We start from the raw sequence: 19,772 nt of genomic DNA on the forward strand, positions 1-19,772 counted from the left end.
CGTGGCACTTAATTCTGTCACTGATGTAAACTTCCAAAAATACTTCTATCACAGAGGTAAAAGAAAGCTAACAGTGCCATCTACTGGATCTGTGGTGTACTACAAAACTAAAAGTTCCACCTATTGGTTCCTTAGTGTACTATGCCATAATGATTAGACATCCAAACTATTAACCTGAGCAGATGATTTTTAAGTAAACTTTAAATTATAATAGCCTTTTTCTGTGTTCCAATTTTGAGGAAATACAGCCTATACATTGCTCCAAACTATACTCAAGTGTAGTTGATTTGGAGATAGCAAGTTCAAACAGACAGACATGATGCTTTTACAGTTTTATTATTAGTATAGATTTCAAAATTTCCTTCTTGCAGACACAAGTTACCTGATATACCAGTCATTTATTTTTGTGACAAGATTTCCATAAAAACTACTGCTGATTATTACAAACAATTTGCTGCTGAGCACTGAATTGTGACTGATATCTGTGTTTGTATATGCCAAAAGTGTTGTGAGCGCCCCACTGCCTATTGCAAGAAATTTAAAACTTATAAAATGACTTTCAGATAATGTGTGCCTTCGACCCTGGGCATTTGAAAGAGTTCCAAATAAAATGATACGTGGACTAGACAATGCTCTTATCTACACATCTACAAAAGAAGCCTGCCAAGCTGCTTGTCTTAATGAGGTATGTTTCTAGGTATAATCATATAAAAATTCACCATGTTTATATGGGAAATGGATCATGTTTCCCAAGAACAGGACCTATGATACCTTTCAGAAGTCAAGAAATGGTATTAAACACAAAAAGAAAAAGAAAATTCAAGAAATTTACTGCACCTTAACTCTTTGAGGGATAGTAATATAGTTTTAATCATCACTTCAAGGAAGTTACATAATTAATATTTTTATTTGTTAGCAGGTATACATCTGCACTCCTGGTACACACTGAAATCCTCACAAGGGGAGCCAAAACAAAATAGCATAGCCCATTGACAATGTGGTGAATCACATGGTAATCTGTGTAGTTTATTTTAAGGGAAAGAACACTGCAACAATCTATCTTGAGTTAGTGGAAGTGTATGGAAATAGATGCTTTCATTGTGGCCAAAGAAGTCTCAATGACAAAAAACAAAGTGGCAAATCATCCCTCTCTGAAGAACTAGAAATTGTGAGAGAGGTGGAGGTCTAGATGCTCAAAGACTAGCATATTGCAGTCAGTTAATAGTGGATTGTGGAAGAAGTGAAAATCAGTCATGGTTCAGTTCTCAACATCTCACACAAATTCTGTATGTGGCCAAGGTCAGTGCCAACTGGGTCCTGTGACAGCTCATACCCATTCAAAAAAGCCTGCCACACCAAAACGAAACGCGCTGCTCTTCTTTGGATCTTCTCTATCTCCTCCATCAACCCGATCTGGTATGGATCCCACACTGATGAGCAATACTCAAGTATAGGTCGAACGAGTGTTTTGTAAGCCACCTCCTTTGTTGACGGACTATATTTTCTAAGGACTCTCCCAATGGATCTCAACCTGGCACCCGCCTTACCAACAATTAATTTTATATTATCATTTCACTTCAAATCGTTCTGTAGGCATACTCCCAGATATTTTACAGGAGTAACTACTACCAGTGTTTGTTCCGCTATCATATAATCAAACAATAAAGGATCCTTCTTTCTATGTATTCACAATACATTACATTTGTCTATATTAAGGGGCAGTTGCCACTCCCTGCACCAAGTGCCTATCTGCTGCAGATCTTCCTGCATTTTGCTGCAATTTTCTAATGCTGCAACTTCTCTGTATACAAAAATGGCTCTGAGCACTATGGGACTTAACATCTATGGTCATCAGTCCCCTAGAACTTAGCACTACTTAAACCTAACTAACCTAAGGACAACAGACAACACTCAGCCATCATGAGGCAGAGAAAATCCCTGACCCCGCCAGGAATCGAACCTGGGAACCCGGGTGCGGGAAGCGAGAACGCTACCGCACAACCACGAGATGCGGGCACTTCTCTGTATACTACAGCATCATACTAGGTCATTTATATATATTGTGAAAAGCAATGGTCCCATAACACTCCCCTGTGGCACAGCAGAGGTTACTTTAACGTCTGTAGATGACTCTCCATTGAGAACAACATGCTGTGTTCTGTTTGATAAAAACTCTTCAATCCAGCCACGCAGCTGGTCCGATATTCTGTGGGCTCTTACTTTGTTTATCAGGTGACAGTGTGGAACTGCATCAAACACCTTCTGGAAGTCAAGGAAAATGGCATCTACCTGGGAGACTGTATCTAATATTTTCTGGGTCTCATGAACAAATAAAGCGAGTTGGGTCTGACACGATCGCTGTTTCCGGAATCCATGTTGATTCCTACAGAGTAGATTCTGGGTTTCCAAAAATGACATGATACTCAAGCAAAAAAACATGTTCTAAAATTCTACAACAGATCGACGTCAGAGGTATAGGTCTATAGTTTTGTGCGTCTGCTTGACAACCCTTCTTGAAAACTGGAACTACCTGTGCTCTTTTCCAATCATTTGGAACCATCCATTCCTCTAGAGACTTGTGGTACATGGCTGTTGGAAGGGGAGCAAGTTCTTTCGTGTACACTGTGTAGAACCGAATTGGTATCCCATCAGGTCCAGTGGACTTTCCTCTGTTGAGTGATTTCAGTTGCTTTTCTATTCCTTGGACACTTATTTTGATGTCAGCCATTTTTTCATTCGTGAGAGGATTTAGAGAAGGAACTGCAGTGCGGTCTTCCTCTGTGAAACAACTTTGGGAAAAGGTGTTTAGTATTCCAGTTTTATGCATGTCATCCTCTGTTTCATTGCCATTATCATCCCAGAATGTCTGGATATGCTGTTTCAATCCACTTACTGATTTAACAGAAGACCAGAACTTCATAGGATTTTCTGTCATGTTGGTACATAGAATTTTACTTTCAAATTCACTGAATGCTTTATGCATAGCCCTCCTTATGCTAACTTTGACATCGTTTAGCTTCTGTTTGTCTGAGAGGTTTTAGCTGAGTTTAAATTTGCATTGAAGCTCTCTTTGCTTTCACAATAGTTTCCTAACTTTGTTGTTGAACCACAGTGGATTTTTCCCATCCCTCACAGTTTTACTAGGCACGTACCTGTCTAAAACGCATTTTATGATTGCATTAAACTTTTTCCATAAACACTCAACATTGTCAGTGTCGGAACAGAAATTTTTGTTTTGATCTGTTAGGTAGTCTGAAATCTGCCTCCTATTACTCTTGCTAAACAGATAAACCTTCCTCCCTTTTTTTTATATTCCTATTTGCTTCCATATTCAAGGATGCTGCAGCAGCCTTATGATCACTGATTCCCTGTTCTGCACTTACAGAGTCGAAAAGTTTGGGTCTGTTTGTTATCATTGGGTCCATGATGTTATCTACACGAGTTGGTTCTCTGTTTAACTGTTCAAGGTATAATATCACTCGATGCTCTGTTCCTACCACCCATCCTAAACATCTGAGTGTCCCATTCTATATCTGGATTCATCATCAATGGAAAATTTGAAGACCCACATATCACCAGGAAAGATGATGAGTGTTTTTTGGGACTACCATGATGTGATGCTAACAGATTATGCTCATAAGAGGCAAATCTTCACAAGAGCATATTAGCAAAATCTCATGATGAGGTTACAGGGTGTTGTCAAAATGAAGTGCTTCGTTAAGCTTTCCAATAGTATCTTTTTGCCCCATGAAAGTGCCCCAGCTCATAGTGCACAGTCACACATGGTGCTTCTTCATGCTATAAAATTTTGCTTGCTGCCCTCCCTCACATTCCCCATATTCTCCTGACATGGGACCCAGTGACTTCTTCCTGTTTCCTCATATGAAGAAATTGTTATATGACAGACATTTCCAGAATTACATAAATGTGACTTTTTAGGTGGAACATTTCCTGAACAGCAAAAATGCAGATTTCTACAACCCAGCTCCCTGCCAAACTGTCCACCATTATGAAAAATGTGTCACACTCAAGGGTCAATATGTAGAGAATGACTAATACCATCAACAATTATCATAGTATCATAGTCACAGCTTTATTTTTTCCAAGGTTATGTTAGAAACTTTAATGACTCCTCAAACACAGGTTTTATTACACAAAATTAATCTCTCTGCATTATGACTCTCAGCTCTCATTTAAGCCTTGATTGTTATCTCAAGTTTTCAGACACAGTATCTTATTTCAGTACTTTTTCTTTAATCTGATGTTATTGGGTATACAGTAAATTGAGTTATGAAAGTGAAAAACAAAGATACAGAGGTAAAACTGGTATATTCAATAACACTATAAATTGAAAATTTTCAGTATCATACTTAACAAAAGGTAAAATATGAAGTGATGTATTTGACCTATATGAATATTATTCACAGGTAAACTTTAAGGATTCATCTTTAGTAGGAATCAAAGTTGCAAATATTGTTCAAATAAGTTTATGACTATAACTAGCCATTTCAACCTATGGCTCACATTTTTAAAACAATGTGTCAATTTAGCTTTCTCAACAAGCAGAGGTATCATATTCAAAAATTTAAACAAAGAAAATTAAGTTCAATTCCACTGTTGCCAAACTGATAACAAAAATTTATTTAAATGCTATTTTTAGCAGTGAATTTCATCCAAAATACGTTAATTAAATTTGATTTCCAGACATACTATTTGCCCATCACTTTAGGTTATCTTGCTACTTTCATAGACAGCACAAATTTCATAAACAATTTTTTTTTGGGCTTCTCTGTTTAAATGTGGTATAAAGGAGAGAAAAAATTAAATAAAAAAAATTTCTCACCATTGATTGTATAGTTTACAGTGTACTGACGAAGGATATAAATATTAAATAATGAATGTTCTTTCTTTTAGGATCGCTTCATATGTCGTTCACTGGAATATAATTATGTTACGTTGCAATGCCATCTCAGTGAATCTGATAGGCGTACTACAGGACAGTATGTTCAATTTGTTGATGCTCAAGGAGTAGACTACTTTGAAAATCTGTGCCTCAAATGTAAGTACATTTTATATGAAGTTCCACACATATCAACTTAATTGAAATATTGTATGCCAAATTGTGCAGCAGCCTGAAAGCAATAAATAAAAATAAGAAATAAGCTGCTTAAAATATTGGCCAGGCACATGAGAGGGTACTGTATGCATTTCTTGGTTCATGTATTCAGTAATCTTTGGCCACTGTAAAACATTACACACACACACACACACACACACACACACACACACACACATATATATATATATTTGTGTTGAATATTCAGTACAGCCACAGACTTATTTAGTGTCTGACATCTACTTATGGTTCATCAAAAACTGTATAAACATAATAGCATTCATTTCTAAGGTTGTTCAGGTGTAAATCATACCAGTATGCAATACAAATACAAAAATACAGACTCACTGTGAAGGATACTTCCAAGGTGTATCATAATGACAAATAAGAGAAGTAGTGTATGTGTACAGAAAGGAACCAAATTTATAGCCACTGATTGTTCTGATTATATGGGAGTATCAAGAAATTTTTAATAATAAGCTTTGATAATGCAACTGTATTGGCAAAGTCACTTACATAAAAAAAATTTAGGAACAATTTGTATATGCTGAATACAATGTTTCTAAAGATTGTCGAACAAAGATCAGATACTTATACAGTCATCTTGATTTAGATTTTGTGTAACTTCCCTAAATTATTTGCTGTAAATGAAAGAATGGTGCCTTCAACAAAGCTGTAACTGATTTCTTGCCACATCTTTGTTGCCAAAGTTGGTTAACAATCATTTTTTTGATGGGCTTTTAAACTACAGTTTTCTGAATGTCATCCAGGGTTGACTCTGAAAATTACTGATAGTATTGAAACCACAACATCAATTGTAATTTGAATGGAAATTGTGCCACACATCTGTCCTTAAAGACACGCATATTTAGAAAAAAACAGAACACCTTGAATGACTAGAGAGAGCATGTTCATATTCATAGGACAAGTACATTACTATGTTCTGCAAAAATGAGTAGCATTTCAGTCACATCTGTTCAGCATGCATCCTGTTGCCCAGTAGGCACAGGGTCCACCATGGGCCCTGATAACTTGTTCCATGTGTGATGGCATCGATGTGTATAAGGCTATACCTGTGGTATAGCCTTACATACTGAATTTACCTGAGTCTAAAGTTCTGTGGTGGTAGTTGGCACTGGGTCATACCACTGCACCTGCCATTTCACCACATCCCATACATTTTTGATTGTCAACAAGTATGATGGTCTGGCAGGCCAGGGCAAAAGGCTGACATCCTGAGACACCAAGAAGACAGGTGTGAATGCAGCATTATGTGGTCGTGCATTGCTTTGCTCAAAAATAGTGTCTAGAGTGTTGTGCAGAAAGGGTATGGCTATAGGCCACAGGATGTTATTAACATAGGTAGGTGGAGAAATGAATGATGTGCACATGCACATAACCCATGCCATAATAAACAGTGGTAGACTGTCACCCCTGGTAGTGTATGATGAGTTCCACTGTTTCACCAGCATAGAGGAGGATGCAGATCTGTCCTGCAATGCCATTCGCATGAAGTCTTGATCTTCTTGGGGGATGGTCTGGGTGAAAAATAAAATGTCCCAGGATTATCACTCACCTTGACAACTTTGACATACTGTAATTAGCAGAAACCAATTTGGATGCAGAACAGTTATCTGTGCAACCAATGCCATATTTTGATGTGAATAAAAGAGAAAGAAACTTCCACATGGGAAAAATATATTAAAAACAAAGATTCCAAGACTTACCAAGCGGGAAAGCGCCAGCAGACAGGCACATGAACAAAACACACAAACACACACACAGAATTACGAGCTTTCGCAACTGGCAGTTGCTTCGTCAGGAAGGAAGGAAGGAGAGGGAAAAATGAAAGGATGTGGGTTTTAAGGGAGAGGGTAAGGAGTCATTCCAATCCCGGGAGCGGAAAGACTTCCCTTAGGGGAAAAAAGGACAGGTGTACACTCGCACACACACACACACACACACACACACACACACATATCCATCCGCACATACACAGACACAAGCAGTCTGCTTGGAATGACTCCTTACCCTCTCCCTTAAAACCCACATCCTTTCATTTTTCCCTCTCCTTCCTTCCTTCCTGACGAAGCAACTGCCAGTTGCGAAAGCTCGTAATTCTGTGTGTGTGTTTGTGTGTTTTGTTCATGTGCCTGTCTGCCGGCGCTTTCCCGCTTGGTAAGTCTTGGAATCTTTGTTTTTAATATATTTTTACAATGCCATATTTTTATTTACAAAAAAATTTTGGAATGCCTTGACAAGAAAACATTGCCAGCTGACATATTTTGAGAAATGTCTATGGTTTTTGATTCTGCCAGCCATAGGACACTTGTGGAGAAAGAATGCTACTATGGAATCCAAGTACAACTGTATAATTGGCTAATATCCTATCTGCAGGACAGATGATAGAAAATAGTAATAGAGGGAAACAATACACAGGTAGTATGGGTAAAGTCTTACTGGAGCATAGTACATTATGGAGTCCCAAAAAGTTCTGTCCATGTTCTGCTGCCTTTCTTTTTTTATATAATCAACAACCTACGTCTGTCCTCCAACAGAGCAAGCAACTTCACACTGTTTGCAGATGACACAAGCATTATGATAGACAATAAAACATCCACCAACTTAAGACCCATTACTTGAAGAGATTCTGAACTGGTTCACAGTATATTCTGTACCAATAAACCTCAGCAAATCTAATTACATTCAGCCCCATTCTGGTCAAAAAGCCTTCAGGAGATTAATATGGCACATTTGAGCCAGCAGATACAGAGGGTACAATGTTCAAAATTCCTGGGTGTCCATGCCCATAATAGGCTTAATTGGGAACACCAAATCTTCCAAACCTTGGAAAGGCTTAGCCGAGCAACATTTGTCCTCTGATAATCTCCAAAATCAGAGACATCAATGTCTCAAAATCCGACTGTTTCAACTACTTCCAATCATTGATGTGTTACAGAATCATCTTATGAGGCAATTGACTGATATCAAAAAAAGTCTGTACCATTTAGAAAAAGATAATCAGAGTTGTATATAGAGTGTGTCCAACAATCTCCTCTCATAATCTTTTCAAGTAAGAAGTGATATTAACTACTGTCTCACAATATCTCTTTCTGATCATGTCATTTTTGCTTGACAATTATTTTCAACATGAAATGAGAAAGGCATACAACTACTATATCACAAGAAGGAAATGTGAACACATTTCCAAGTAATATTAAGTCCACACAAGGTAATAATCAATGACTTATAAGTAATATAAAGGAATCTTTGCTTCAAAAAAGTTTCTAGTGTCTAGATGAATTCTTTAACAGAGACAGATATGACTGTCCCTTGTATCTTTCTGTTTTCCAGTTTTAATGTCTCATGCTACTTTACTTACACCTAATAAATCACATTGTTTGTTTCTGTAAGTCATGAAAATAGTTTTTGTACTTAGTAAATTAAACTCTTTGTTTAGATAATATTGATGGTTTTTGTTTCTGACCTTTGTATCATCAATTTGTATTTTTATCCTCAGTATGTGATTCCCTTTCCACACCTACATGCAAAAATAGATCTATGGTATATATATATTACAATACATAAAAATAAGTAAATAAACTTCTACATAATACATGCCATATTCTTTGCTCTAGGCTTTTAGCTACAGAGTGTAGAATGTAGTTTATTCATCCCATAACATTCAGAACGTAGATACTGAAGTGTTAACTTCTCTGTACAGTTCTCCCACATCACTTGATTCTATTCATGTTAACTATAAGCTTACATTGTGCTAATCACTTCAATATTCAAAAGAGTAGGACTTAGTCACAAGATTAAAAGAGTTTGCATTTGCAAATCTCTCATCATTTTCCGTGTCAGTAGCACCACTTTGCATTCCATTCCAGTTAGAGAATCTGCAGCTGAGGATCAAATTTGAATCATGTCATATTACAGGTATTTGCACAAGAGTTTAATATCCCATGGCCCTACTGACAGTAAATATGTAAACATACTGCTACTAGAACAAAAATGTTACCAATATCATTGTTGTTGTTGTTGTGGACTTCAGTCTTGCGAATGGTTTGATGCAGCTCTCCATGCTACTCTATCCTGTGCAAGCTTCTTCATCTCCCAGTACCTACTGCAACCTACATCCTTCTGAATCTGCTTAGTGTATTCATCTCTAGCTCTCCCTCTACGAATTTTATCATCCATGCTGCCCTTCAATACTAAATTGGTGATCCCTTGATGCCTTAGAACGTGTCCTACCAACCAATCTCTTCTTCTAGTCAAGTTGTGCACAAACTTCTCTTCTCCCCAATCCTATTAAATACCTCCTCATTAGTTATATGATCTACCCATCTCATCTTCAGCATCCTTCTGTAGCACCACATTCTGAAAGCTTCTATTCTCTTCTTGTCCAAACTAGTTATCATCCATGCTTCACTTCCACACATGGCTACACTCCATACAAATACTTACAGAAACGACTTCCTGACACTTAAATCTATACTCGATGTTAACAAATTTCTCTTCTTCAGAAACGCTTTCCTTGCCATTGCCTGTCTACATTTTATATCCTCTCTACTTCGACCATCATCAGTTATTTTGCTCCCCAAATAGCATAACTCCTTTAATTATTTAAGTGTCTCATTTCCTAATCTAATTGCCTCAGCATCACCTGACTTAATTCGATGACATTCCATTATCCTCATTTTGCTTTTGTTGATGTTCATCTTATATCCTTCTTTGAAGACACTATCCATTCTGATCAACTGCTCTTCCAAGTCCTTTGCTGTGTCTGACAGAATTAAAAAGTCATCGGTGAACCTCAAATTTTTTATTTCTTCTCCATGGATTTTAATACCTACTCCAAATTTTTCTTTTGTTTCCTTCACTGCTTGCTCAATATTCAGATTGAATAACATTGGGGAGAGGCTACAACCCTGTCTCATTCCCTTCCCAACCACTGCTTCCCTTTCATGCCCCTTGACTCTTATAATTGCCATCTGGTTTCTGTACAAATTGTAAATAGCCTTTTGCTCCCTGTATTTTATCCCTGCCACCTTCAGAATTTGAAAGAGAGTATTCCACTCAACATTGTCAAAAGCTTTCTCTAAGTCTACAAATGCTAGAAACGTAGGTTTGCCTTTCCTTAATCTATTTTCTAAGATAAGTTGTTGGGTCAGTATTGCCTCACGAGTTCCAATATTTCTACGGAATCCAAACTGATCTTCCCCGAGGTAGGCTTCTGCCAGTTTTTCCATTCATCTGTAAAGAATTCGTGTTAGTATTTTCCATCCATGACTTATTAAACTCATTGTTAGATAATTTTTACATCTGTCAACATCTGCTTTCTTTGGGATTGGAATTATTATATTCTTCTTAAAGTCTGAGGGCATTTCACCTGTCTCACACATCTTGCTCACCAAATGGTAGAGTTTTGTGAGGAGTGGCTCTCCCAAGACCGTCAGTAGTTCTAATGGAATGTTGTCTACTCCCGGGACCTTGTTTCGACTCAGGTCTTTCAGTGCTCTGTCAAACTCTTCATGCAGTATCATATCTCCCATTTTATCTTCATCTACATCCTCTTCCATTTCCATATTATTGTTCTCAAGTACATCACCCTTGTATAGACCCTCTATATACTCCTTCCACCTTTCTGCTTTCCCTTCTTTGCTTAGAACTGGGTTTCCATCTGAGCTCTTGATATTCATACAAGTGGGTCTCTTTTCTCCAAAGGTCTCTTTAATTTTCCTGTAGGCAGTATCTGTCTTACTCCTAGTGAGATAAGCCTCTACATCCTTGCATTTTTCCTCTAGCCATGCCTGCTTAGCCATTTTGCACTTCCTGTTGATCTCATTTTTGAGTCATTTGTATTCCTTTTTGCCTGCTTCGTTTAGTGCATTTTTATATTTTCTCCTTTCATCAATTAAATTCAATATTTCTTCTGTTACCCAAGGATTTCTGCTAGCCCTACTAGCCTTACTTGACCCTCTGCTGCCTTCACTACTTCATCTCTCAAAGCTACCCATTCTTCTTCTACTGTATTTCTTTCCCCCATTCCTGTCAATTGTTCCCTTATGCTCTCCCTGAAACTCTATACAACCTCTGGTTTAGTCAGTTTGTCCAGGTCCCATCTCCTTAAATTCTCACCTTTTTGCAGTTTCTTCAGTTTTAATCTACAGTTCATAACCAATAGATTGTGGTCAGAGTCCACATCTGCCCCTGGAAATGTCTTACAATTTAAAACCTGGTTCCTAAATCTCTGTCTTACAAATCTCATTAGATCACTGAAAACCTATAATTTACTTATGTTTCTTAGTGTTCCTAATAAAATATTAAACATATGTGCTGTCTCAATGGGATACCTTTACAACTATCTTCATAATCAGTCCATAAACTGCAGACACAGCACAGCTCTTTTGGTTGTCACAGAGTTCCTACACAGACTTTATAACATCGTTACAATGAAATGCTGACCCACTTTTCTGAGTAGAGCTTAGTAACTGCCTTTCAGTAAAGAATTCTCTACTGAGTATGGCATACACAGAGTTACTAATGAAGACCTGGCAGGTGTAAACAAGACAAATTCTCTTGTTAGCACTTTTTTGGCTTTATCTTCCAGTCACAGTTTTTATTCAAATAAGAAATGGATGTTTTTGAAGCATTGTACACTCAAAATAAGCATTTCTTCTGTATGAAATACAAATTGTATGATATTAGAAAGCAATATATCTATAGTGAGATGATTTCAATTTTCATCCATGTAATTCCAGAAAAAAACTGTTTTTCTATTTCAGCTAACCAAGCATGCAAAGGCAACAGACAGTATATCTCCCCAAGGATTGGAGTTTCAGACGATAAAGTTGCACAGTATGCCAGTCTACACTATTATGTTGACAAGGAACTACAGGTACATATATTATAATACAAAATCCTGTAATATGACCATGAAACCTTTCATAAAGAAATGCTACATTGTTAGTAGTGTGGGCTTTATTAATGTTCATATCTTGTACATTTCTGATTAATTGTTTCATTTCTGTTAAATTGAAATGCTCCTTGAAGTTTGTAAATTAGCTACAAGACAAGTAGTGGTGTTTGTTGTAAGGCTATGGTAAGCAGTAATATACTGCAAATAGGATTCACATCAATATTTACAGATGTAGGTACATACGTTACTTAAAAAATACTATTGTAATCAAGTATACATGAAGCTGCTAATAGCAGGAAAAACAGAACTCTGTAGTATAATTTAGAAGGCAACAGTTGACAGCTTGCTTCCTAATTTGGTCAATTACATTTAGATGGTATAAACATGAGTACAACTAACCAATACTACTTAGTGAAAGTTTATTGTTAATATAGTATATGAAACAGTTTTTGTTATTGTCTTGTCTTTTGTTAACATACACCTAGATGTACCACATCACCACATCCCTGAAGGTTATCCTCCTCAGTGAGATCTACAGAACATGAAGAGGAATGGATGAATTAATTAATTAATTCATCGGAGCAATAATTAAAAATGAATTAGTTCTTCTGCTAATGAAAAATTGTATTTTTCTCTTCCACTCCAATTTTTATTTATTCATTTTGACAAAATGGGTTTCACCTTCTTTTGAAACAAAATAGTAAATTCAGCAATCATGTATTTTGCCACAAAAAGAAGTGACATTAAATAATGTCATTTGTCATTTGATTTCCATCCTATAGGACTCTGCAACATTTTGCTCTGTCTTTTTATTTCAACTAAATTTTTTATCCTGATTATTTGTATAGTGTAAATGACACACCATGCTAATACTGTATTAATAATTTGTTCGATATTACAAATTTGTGGCATATTTGTTGAAATGGCTATGTCCAAAAGATTTCAGTCATCTTCTCATGTGTGTGATTAGAGTTAATCTGATAAATTAAAGACTTTCAGGACTAAGTTTTCCCATCTGGGTGAGTAATGTGGTAAAAAACAGTCATATTCAGAGTATTCAATTCTAGCTAAAATATAAATAAATTACTATTCTCATTGGTTCCTCTCACATCACAAATTAGTGAGTTTAACAATGAAGACCTTTAGCACTCTGTTAAAGAGATCAGATTCATATTCAGTAAGACCGTGCTTATAATCCCCATCTAACCATCTAGATTTAGGTGTTTATGGATTCTTGAAGTCACCTGAAGTAGATGTCATGGTTGTTCCTTGAACAAAGCAACATTCAAGTTCCTTCTCCATTCTTACCCAATCTGAATTTATATTCTGTCTTTAATGACTTGGATGCCAGTAAGACATTACATTTTATGTTTTCTCCCTTGCTTGGCACTGAGAAGTGAATGAGATGAATACTCTATGTGTTAATTTAACACAGCATAGCTCTTTTCTCTAGAAGAAAGAAGAAAATTTAGTTTAATATTTAATTGCCATCAAATAATTGTCTTAAAATATAAATAAACTGGATATTACAGCATAATATATTTGGTTACTGCTATTCAGCTATATACACTATATGTACAGTAATCTCAACAGCCATAATTTAACAATGTATTCTTCTTGTATCCTCCTCTTCATTTAATGTGTCTCTGGTCTCAATGGACACTTTGCACAGGACTACATGATCCAAAAGTAACAGAAAACAGGGAGAAAAGTTGTTTGGAATGTACTGAAAGTAGTGTGATGCTATTTCATAAAAATTTAGAGAAACATTTTTGATTCACTGGAGTCCAAAATTAAAGCAACAAAAGGAAATTTTTCAAGGTTGTGTTTATTTTGCCACAAAACAGTATAAGCAGGTGATAGTAAAGTAGTAACAATGTAAAAAATACAGAATGCAAACAACTGCAACATGCATAACAGTAAACAAAAATGATGGGGCATGCTGTGAATGGCGTCACCAATCTCATGTTGAGGCAGTAGCACCCATCCTTCCAGCAGAGCTGCTTGCAGTCTTGGAGAGTGGTTGGTGGATGCTGACATGATGCAAGCCATCTCCGTAGTGCATCCCAGGCATGGTCTATGGGATTCAAATTGGGAGATTGAGGAGGCCATGCCATACACGCAGTATCTTCTGTTTCCAAAAAACAACATCAACCAAATGTGCTCTGTGGTGTCAAGCAGTATAGTCCATCAGTAGGACATCTGGGCTCACAGTACCTAGCAACAACTCAAATGAGGTCTCAAGATCTCATCACAATATCTGACAGCAGTTAAACCTTGCCAATTGACCCATACAATTTCATGAAGAGTGGTTTAAGGGGTAAACACAATCCCTGCCCACACTATTAGGGATCCTCCTCAATCTTGGTCACCTTCCACAATTTTTGGGTCCTGAAATAATGTTCCACATTCCCTCCAGATGTGAATCTATCAAGAATCACTCTCCAGACTGAATCGGGACTCATCCGTGAAAACAACATTGTCCCACTCATCGATTGTCCACGTGGCATGTTGATAAGTCCACTCTAGACGTTCCCTTCTATGAATACATATCCTTCCGCATACTTTTTGCCTTGATACAACATGTCCAGCGAATGCTGTGAGCTCATATGCCAGTTGCCGTGTGGTACTAAGGTGGTAATGTCATGACCTCACAGTCAAATAACAGTGCTCTCTTCTGAAGTCACATGTGTTCAGCCCTGCCCTCATCTGTAGGATACAGTTTCAGTCTGTATAAACTGTCGCCATGTCTGAGAAACAACAGAATGATTCACATTAAGCCATTGGGCCATATCAATTTGCTACTGTCCCGTTTCCTTTCTTTCTATTGCCCTCCACCACATCTTCTCTGTGCCATATTGCGGTGTCTGTGACTGTGTACCCAACAATTGCGGATGTGAAGCTACCCAGCAATCACAACCTCATTTCCTAGGTACCCTGACGTCATAGTTGGAATGGTTGTCCATTGTCCGGAATGCTATCCTCCCGTGTAGAATACAACCATATGGACATATCACAAATTAGACACAGGATGGGGACAAACCTATCAATTCAGTATCAGCTTGAAGAAAGCCAGAACACGTAATGGAAATGGACTAATAGCATTCATTTCATTTTTCCTTCCTTTCTTTGCAGTGAAGAGTAAACAAGACTAATAATGTTAATATAGCTGAGAAATCTCACAACTATTGCTTCATTCACTATGAAACTAACATGAGTTGCCACCAGTTGCCCCCCCCCCCTCCCCCTCTCTCCCTTTTTTAGTGCAGGCCTTGGTATTATACATGTTACTGTTGTGTTTTCAGTCGAAAGATTGGTTTGATGCAGCTCTCCATTTGAACCTGCTTACTCTATTCATCTTTTGGTATCCCTCTATTGTTTTTACCCTCCACACTTCCCTCCAGTATCAAATTGATTATATCTTGATGTCTCATAATGTGTCCTATCAAATTATCCCTTCTTTTAGTCAAGTAATGCCACAAATTTCTTTTCTCCCCAATTCTATTCAGTACTTCCCCATTAGTTACAAGTTCTACTCATCTACCCTTCAGCATTCTTCTGTAGCACAAGTTTTTAGAGGCTTCTATTAACTTCTTCTCTGACCTACTAATCATCCATGTTTCACTTCCATACAAGGCTACACTACAGACAAATACCTAGAGAAAAGACTTCTTGACTCTTAAATTTGTATCCAATGTTAACAAATTTCTCTTATTTAGAAATGATTTTCTTGCCATTGTCAGTCTACATTTTGTATCCTCTCTAATCTCTCCATCACCAGTTATTTTACACTCCAAATAGCAAAATTCATCGAGTACTTTTAGTGTCTCATTTCCTAATCTAATTCCCTCAGTATCACCTGATTTAATTTCAGTGCATTCAATTACCCTTGTTTTGCTTTTGTTTATGTTCGTTTTACATTCTCCTTTCCAGGCAATGTCCATTTTGTTCAACTGCTCTTCCAAGTTCTTTCCCGGAAAGAATTATGATGTCATTGGCAAACCTCAAAGTTTTTATTTCTTCTCTGTGAACTTTAATTGTTACTCCAAATTTTTTTTTCTTTTGTTTTCATTACTGCTTGCTCAGTGTACAGATTAAATAACATCAGTGATAGGCTACAATCCTGGCTCGCTCCCTCCTGAACCATTACTTCCCTTCATGCACTTTGGCTCATTACAGGAATCTGGTTTCTGTACAACTTGTATATAACCTTTCACTCTCTATAATGTTACTGCTGCTTCCTTCAGCATTTCAAATAGCGTATTCCAGCTGCCATTGTCAAAAGCTTTATCCAAATCTACAAAAGCTATAAACGTAGGTTTGTCTTCTAAGATAAGCTGTATTGCTTTGTGCATTCCTACATTTCTCCAAAACCCAAACTGATCTTCCCTGAGGTCAGCTTCCACTAGTTTTCCATTCTTCGGTAAATAACTTGTGCCAGTATTTTGGAACGATGGCATTAAATTGATAGTTCAGTACTGGAACTGGAAATATTACCTTCTTTTAGAAGCATGATGGTATTTCCCCTGTCTCATATAAATATTACATACCTGGTGGAATAGTTGAGACAGTAGTAAGACAGTAATTACAGGGGGCTCAATCTTCTGAATGCTTCTTATAAAATCTACAGTAAATTAATTATTGAAAGGCTTCAAAACATCTCTGATTCAATTTTATTAGAATGGCAAGCAGGCTTCCATATAGAAGACCTTGTGCCAATGATGCTTTCACTCTGAAACAAATTATACAAAAAAGATGAGAATTCAGTTTTGAGACACACTTTATATTTATTGACTTTGAGAAAGCATTTGACCATATCGGCAGAAAAAGCTCTGGTCAATAATGAAGAAAACACGCTTCCCCTAACACCTGGTAACAGTATTCTGCGCTTTATATAAAAACACCAAAATAAGAATAGATACTGGCAAAGAGATGACACCTGAAATAGAGATAAACCAGGGAGTAAGCCAAGGCTGTAGTATGTCACCAACACTGTTCAACACCTACATCAACAACTGGGTCAGGGAATGGATGATGGGCAGGATTGTCAAGGTATAAGAATTGCACCAGGTAAATTTCGAAATACAATGCTTTTTTGATGACAGTCAGGTAATCATGCAGGACAGTAAAGACAAATTGCAAATAGTGGTACACAGATTAAACAACATAAGCCTAAATTAGAATCTAAAGATATCAACAACAAAAACATAAACAATGGCATTTTTATGAAAATACCCTATAAGTATTAATAACATGACAACAAAACAGGTGTCTCATTTGCAGTATCTAGGATGTGACATAACTTTTGCAAAATAGAAAGAAATAAATGAGAAAATTAACACCTATCAACAAATATGTGGCATGATAAAAAGAACATCAAAGGGTAAAACTGGAAATGTTGTAAAGTCATGGCATTACCCATTGTACTATATGGAGCAGAAAGTTGGATATTAAGATCAAAAGACCTAAGACAACTTGAAACATCAAAAATGAAATTCCTTAGATCAATGAAAGGCTGCACAAGAGAAGAAAATAAGAAATGAAGAAATAAGGAAGGAACCAAAGGTACAGGCATTAACTGGAAAAATAATCCCACAAAATCAGGATTGGAAAGGAAGCAGGATGTATTGCATATGTCACCTCAGAGAACCCTCAACAAGTAGTGGAATACAATACTATTGGACAAAGGGGTGTGGGAAGGCAAGGAAGAGATGATGAGGCTGGAACAGGTCATAGGGCCTAATCATGGATTGGCAGAAGAAGAAGATACTTGCGTTTGTTCTCTAGCAATTCCTGATTAGCTATTTTGCCCTATCTGTCAATATCATTTTATAGACATCTGCATTCACTTTCATTTACTCTATTTCTTACATTTTTATATTTTCTCCTTTCATCTTCTGAATTCAGTATCTCCTGTGATATCCAAGGATTTCCATTAGGTCTTATCTTTTTGCTATTTGATGCCATGACTGTGAGGTTTGACCAAATAGAGGTATCAATTTCTGTCATTGTGAATATTGAAGCTAAATCTTCTGCACTAAATATTTGTCACTGAAGTTCAATTTTCTATTCAAGTGAGGCCTGTTATCTTTAGTAAATGATAACCTCATTTGATAATGGCCAAAGTTTTGAGGATTCACTTCTATTAATATCATTTATAGTAGTACAAATTGAAGACAAAAAACTTGATTTAATTTGTATAAAACTGCCTTGTTTCTTCATGTCCTCCTAGTTGCAGATGAATAGTTTTCATATATCTAAATTTTTGTGAAGATATTAGTCGAGAATAATGTGATCACTTACATTTTTTTCTAATAAGCACATAACCATGTACAGTTCTATGCCTATGTTTCATCATCCTCTGTTCCATTATTGTACAGGTGAACAGTGAAGCAGCTTGCCGGCTTGCATGTGAAATAGAGAGTGAGTTTCTTTGTCGGTCATTTCTTTACCAAGGACCTCCAATTGGAAGTGCATACAATTGTCGCCTGTTTCATCTTGATCACAAAACACTACCTGATGGACCAAGCACCTATTTAAAAGCTGAGCGTCCACTTATAGACAATGGAGAGCGCATTGGTTCATACTATGAAAATGCATGTGAAAGTGAGTAAATGAAATAATTATTTAAGATTAGATCAGTCCTACAAAATACATTACATTAATAATGTAATCCTTGCTTTTTTCAACAGAGTCAAGCAATCCATCACTGGAAACATTACCAGTTGTCTTTGATACTACAGAAGATCCTAGTGTGAACAATCAGAGTCGCACAGATATCAACTGTGATAAGACCGGAACCTGTTATGATGGTGAGGATAAAACTATACATTTTAAAATTCAATGGAATAGTACTATGATGAAAATAAATGCAGAATGTATAGTTATCACTCATATATGTGACAAGCAAGTTTACTTCTTACATTGCTCTGATATTAAGCACAATAAAATTTTGTGAACACATTAATACAAAATCAAGAACTGTCACAAAATTCAAACAGTTTTGTAATGTTAGTATTATTATCTACTAGAAGGTTCACCAAGAATAATAATTAAATATTAATGAACACTGTGTACGTGATTCTCAAACTAGCAAACTAGTTGGGGTGTAATAGAGTTTATTTATCCTTTTCTCACTCTATTACAGCTGTAACTGACACTCATCCAGCTAGTAAACTCACACCACAAGGAAGTGTATATTTGATACTACTGACATTTTCAACTGTTGTATGTTTGTTAAGAGATGCTGAGTCCAGTGCTTTTTACTTCCCTACTTCCTACTGTGCAGCTGTTGACCTGGAGTGAAACATATGACCTTCTCTCATAACAGGCCACACATAGACATTGTCTTGTGGAACAATAGTTGTATGTGGACAGTACTACTTTGTTTCTCATTCAGGATGTAATCCTAAAATATAAAGTACTATAAATTACAGATATAGTATTACAAACAGATACTGTCTGATATTTTTGTGTTTTATCTTACAAGTAATATCCTAATTCACAAATCTGTTACACAGTTTCAGTTAACTGTAAAGATACCAGAATTGCTGTCCAGGTGCGTACAAACAAACCTTTCAATGGGCGCATATATGCACTTGGACGATCAGAAACTTGTAACATTGATGTTCAGAACAGCAACCTTTTCCGGTTGGATTTAACAATGAGTGGCCAAGACTGCAACACACAATCAGTTGTAAGTGCACTTTCTGATAACATTCATCTTAGCTGTTG

General features: G+C 36.7%; 1 protein-coding gene across 1 annotated transcript in view; it reads left to right on the forward strand.

Annotated features, from left to right (window-relative positions):
* Positions 1-19,772, forward strand: part of LOC126298810 (uncharacterized) — a 118,779-nt gene that overhangs the window by 80,581 nt on the left and 18,426 nt on the right. The window contains exons 5-10 of the mRNA XM_049990275.1: positions 564-685; positions 4,915-5,059; positions 11,905-12,017; positions 18,419-18,644; positions 18,731-18,850; positions 19,559-19,734. Of these exons, the coding sequence (XP_049846232.1) occupies positions 564-685; positions 4,915-5,059; positions 11,905-12,017; positions 18,419-18,644; positions 18,731-18,850; positions 19,559-19,734 (902 nt within the window). The remainder of the gene's footprint in view (positions 1-563; positions 686-4,914; positions 5,060-11,904; positions 12,018-18,418; positions 18,645-18,730; positions 18,851-19,558; positions 19,735-19,772) is intronic.

The sequence above is a fragment of the Schistocerca gregaria genome, chromosome X (genome assembly GCF_023897955.1).
Source record: "Schistocerca gregaria isolate iqSchGreg1 chromosome X, iqSchGreg1.2, whole genome shotgun sequence".
Classification (NCBI taxonomy): Eukaryota; Metazoa; Arthropoda; class Insecta; order Orthoptera; family Acrididae; genus Schistocerca; species Schistocerca gregaria.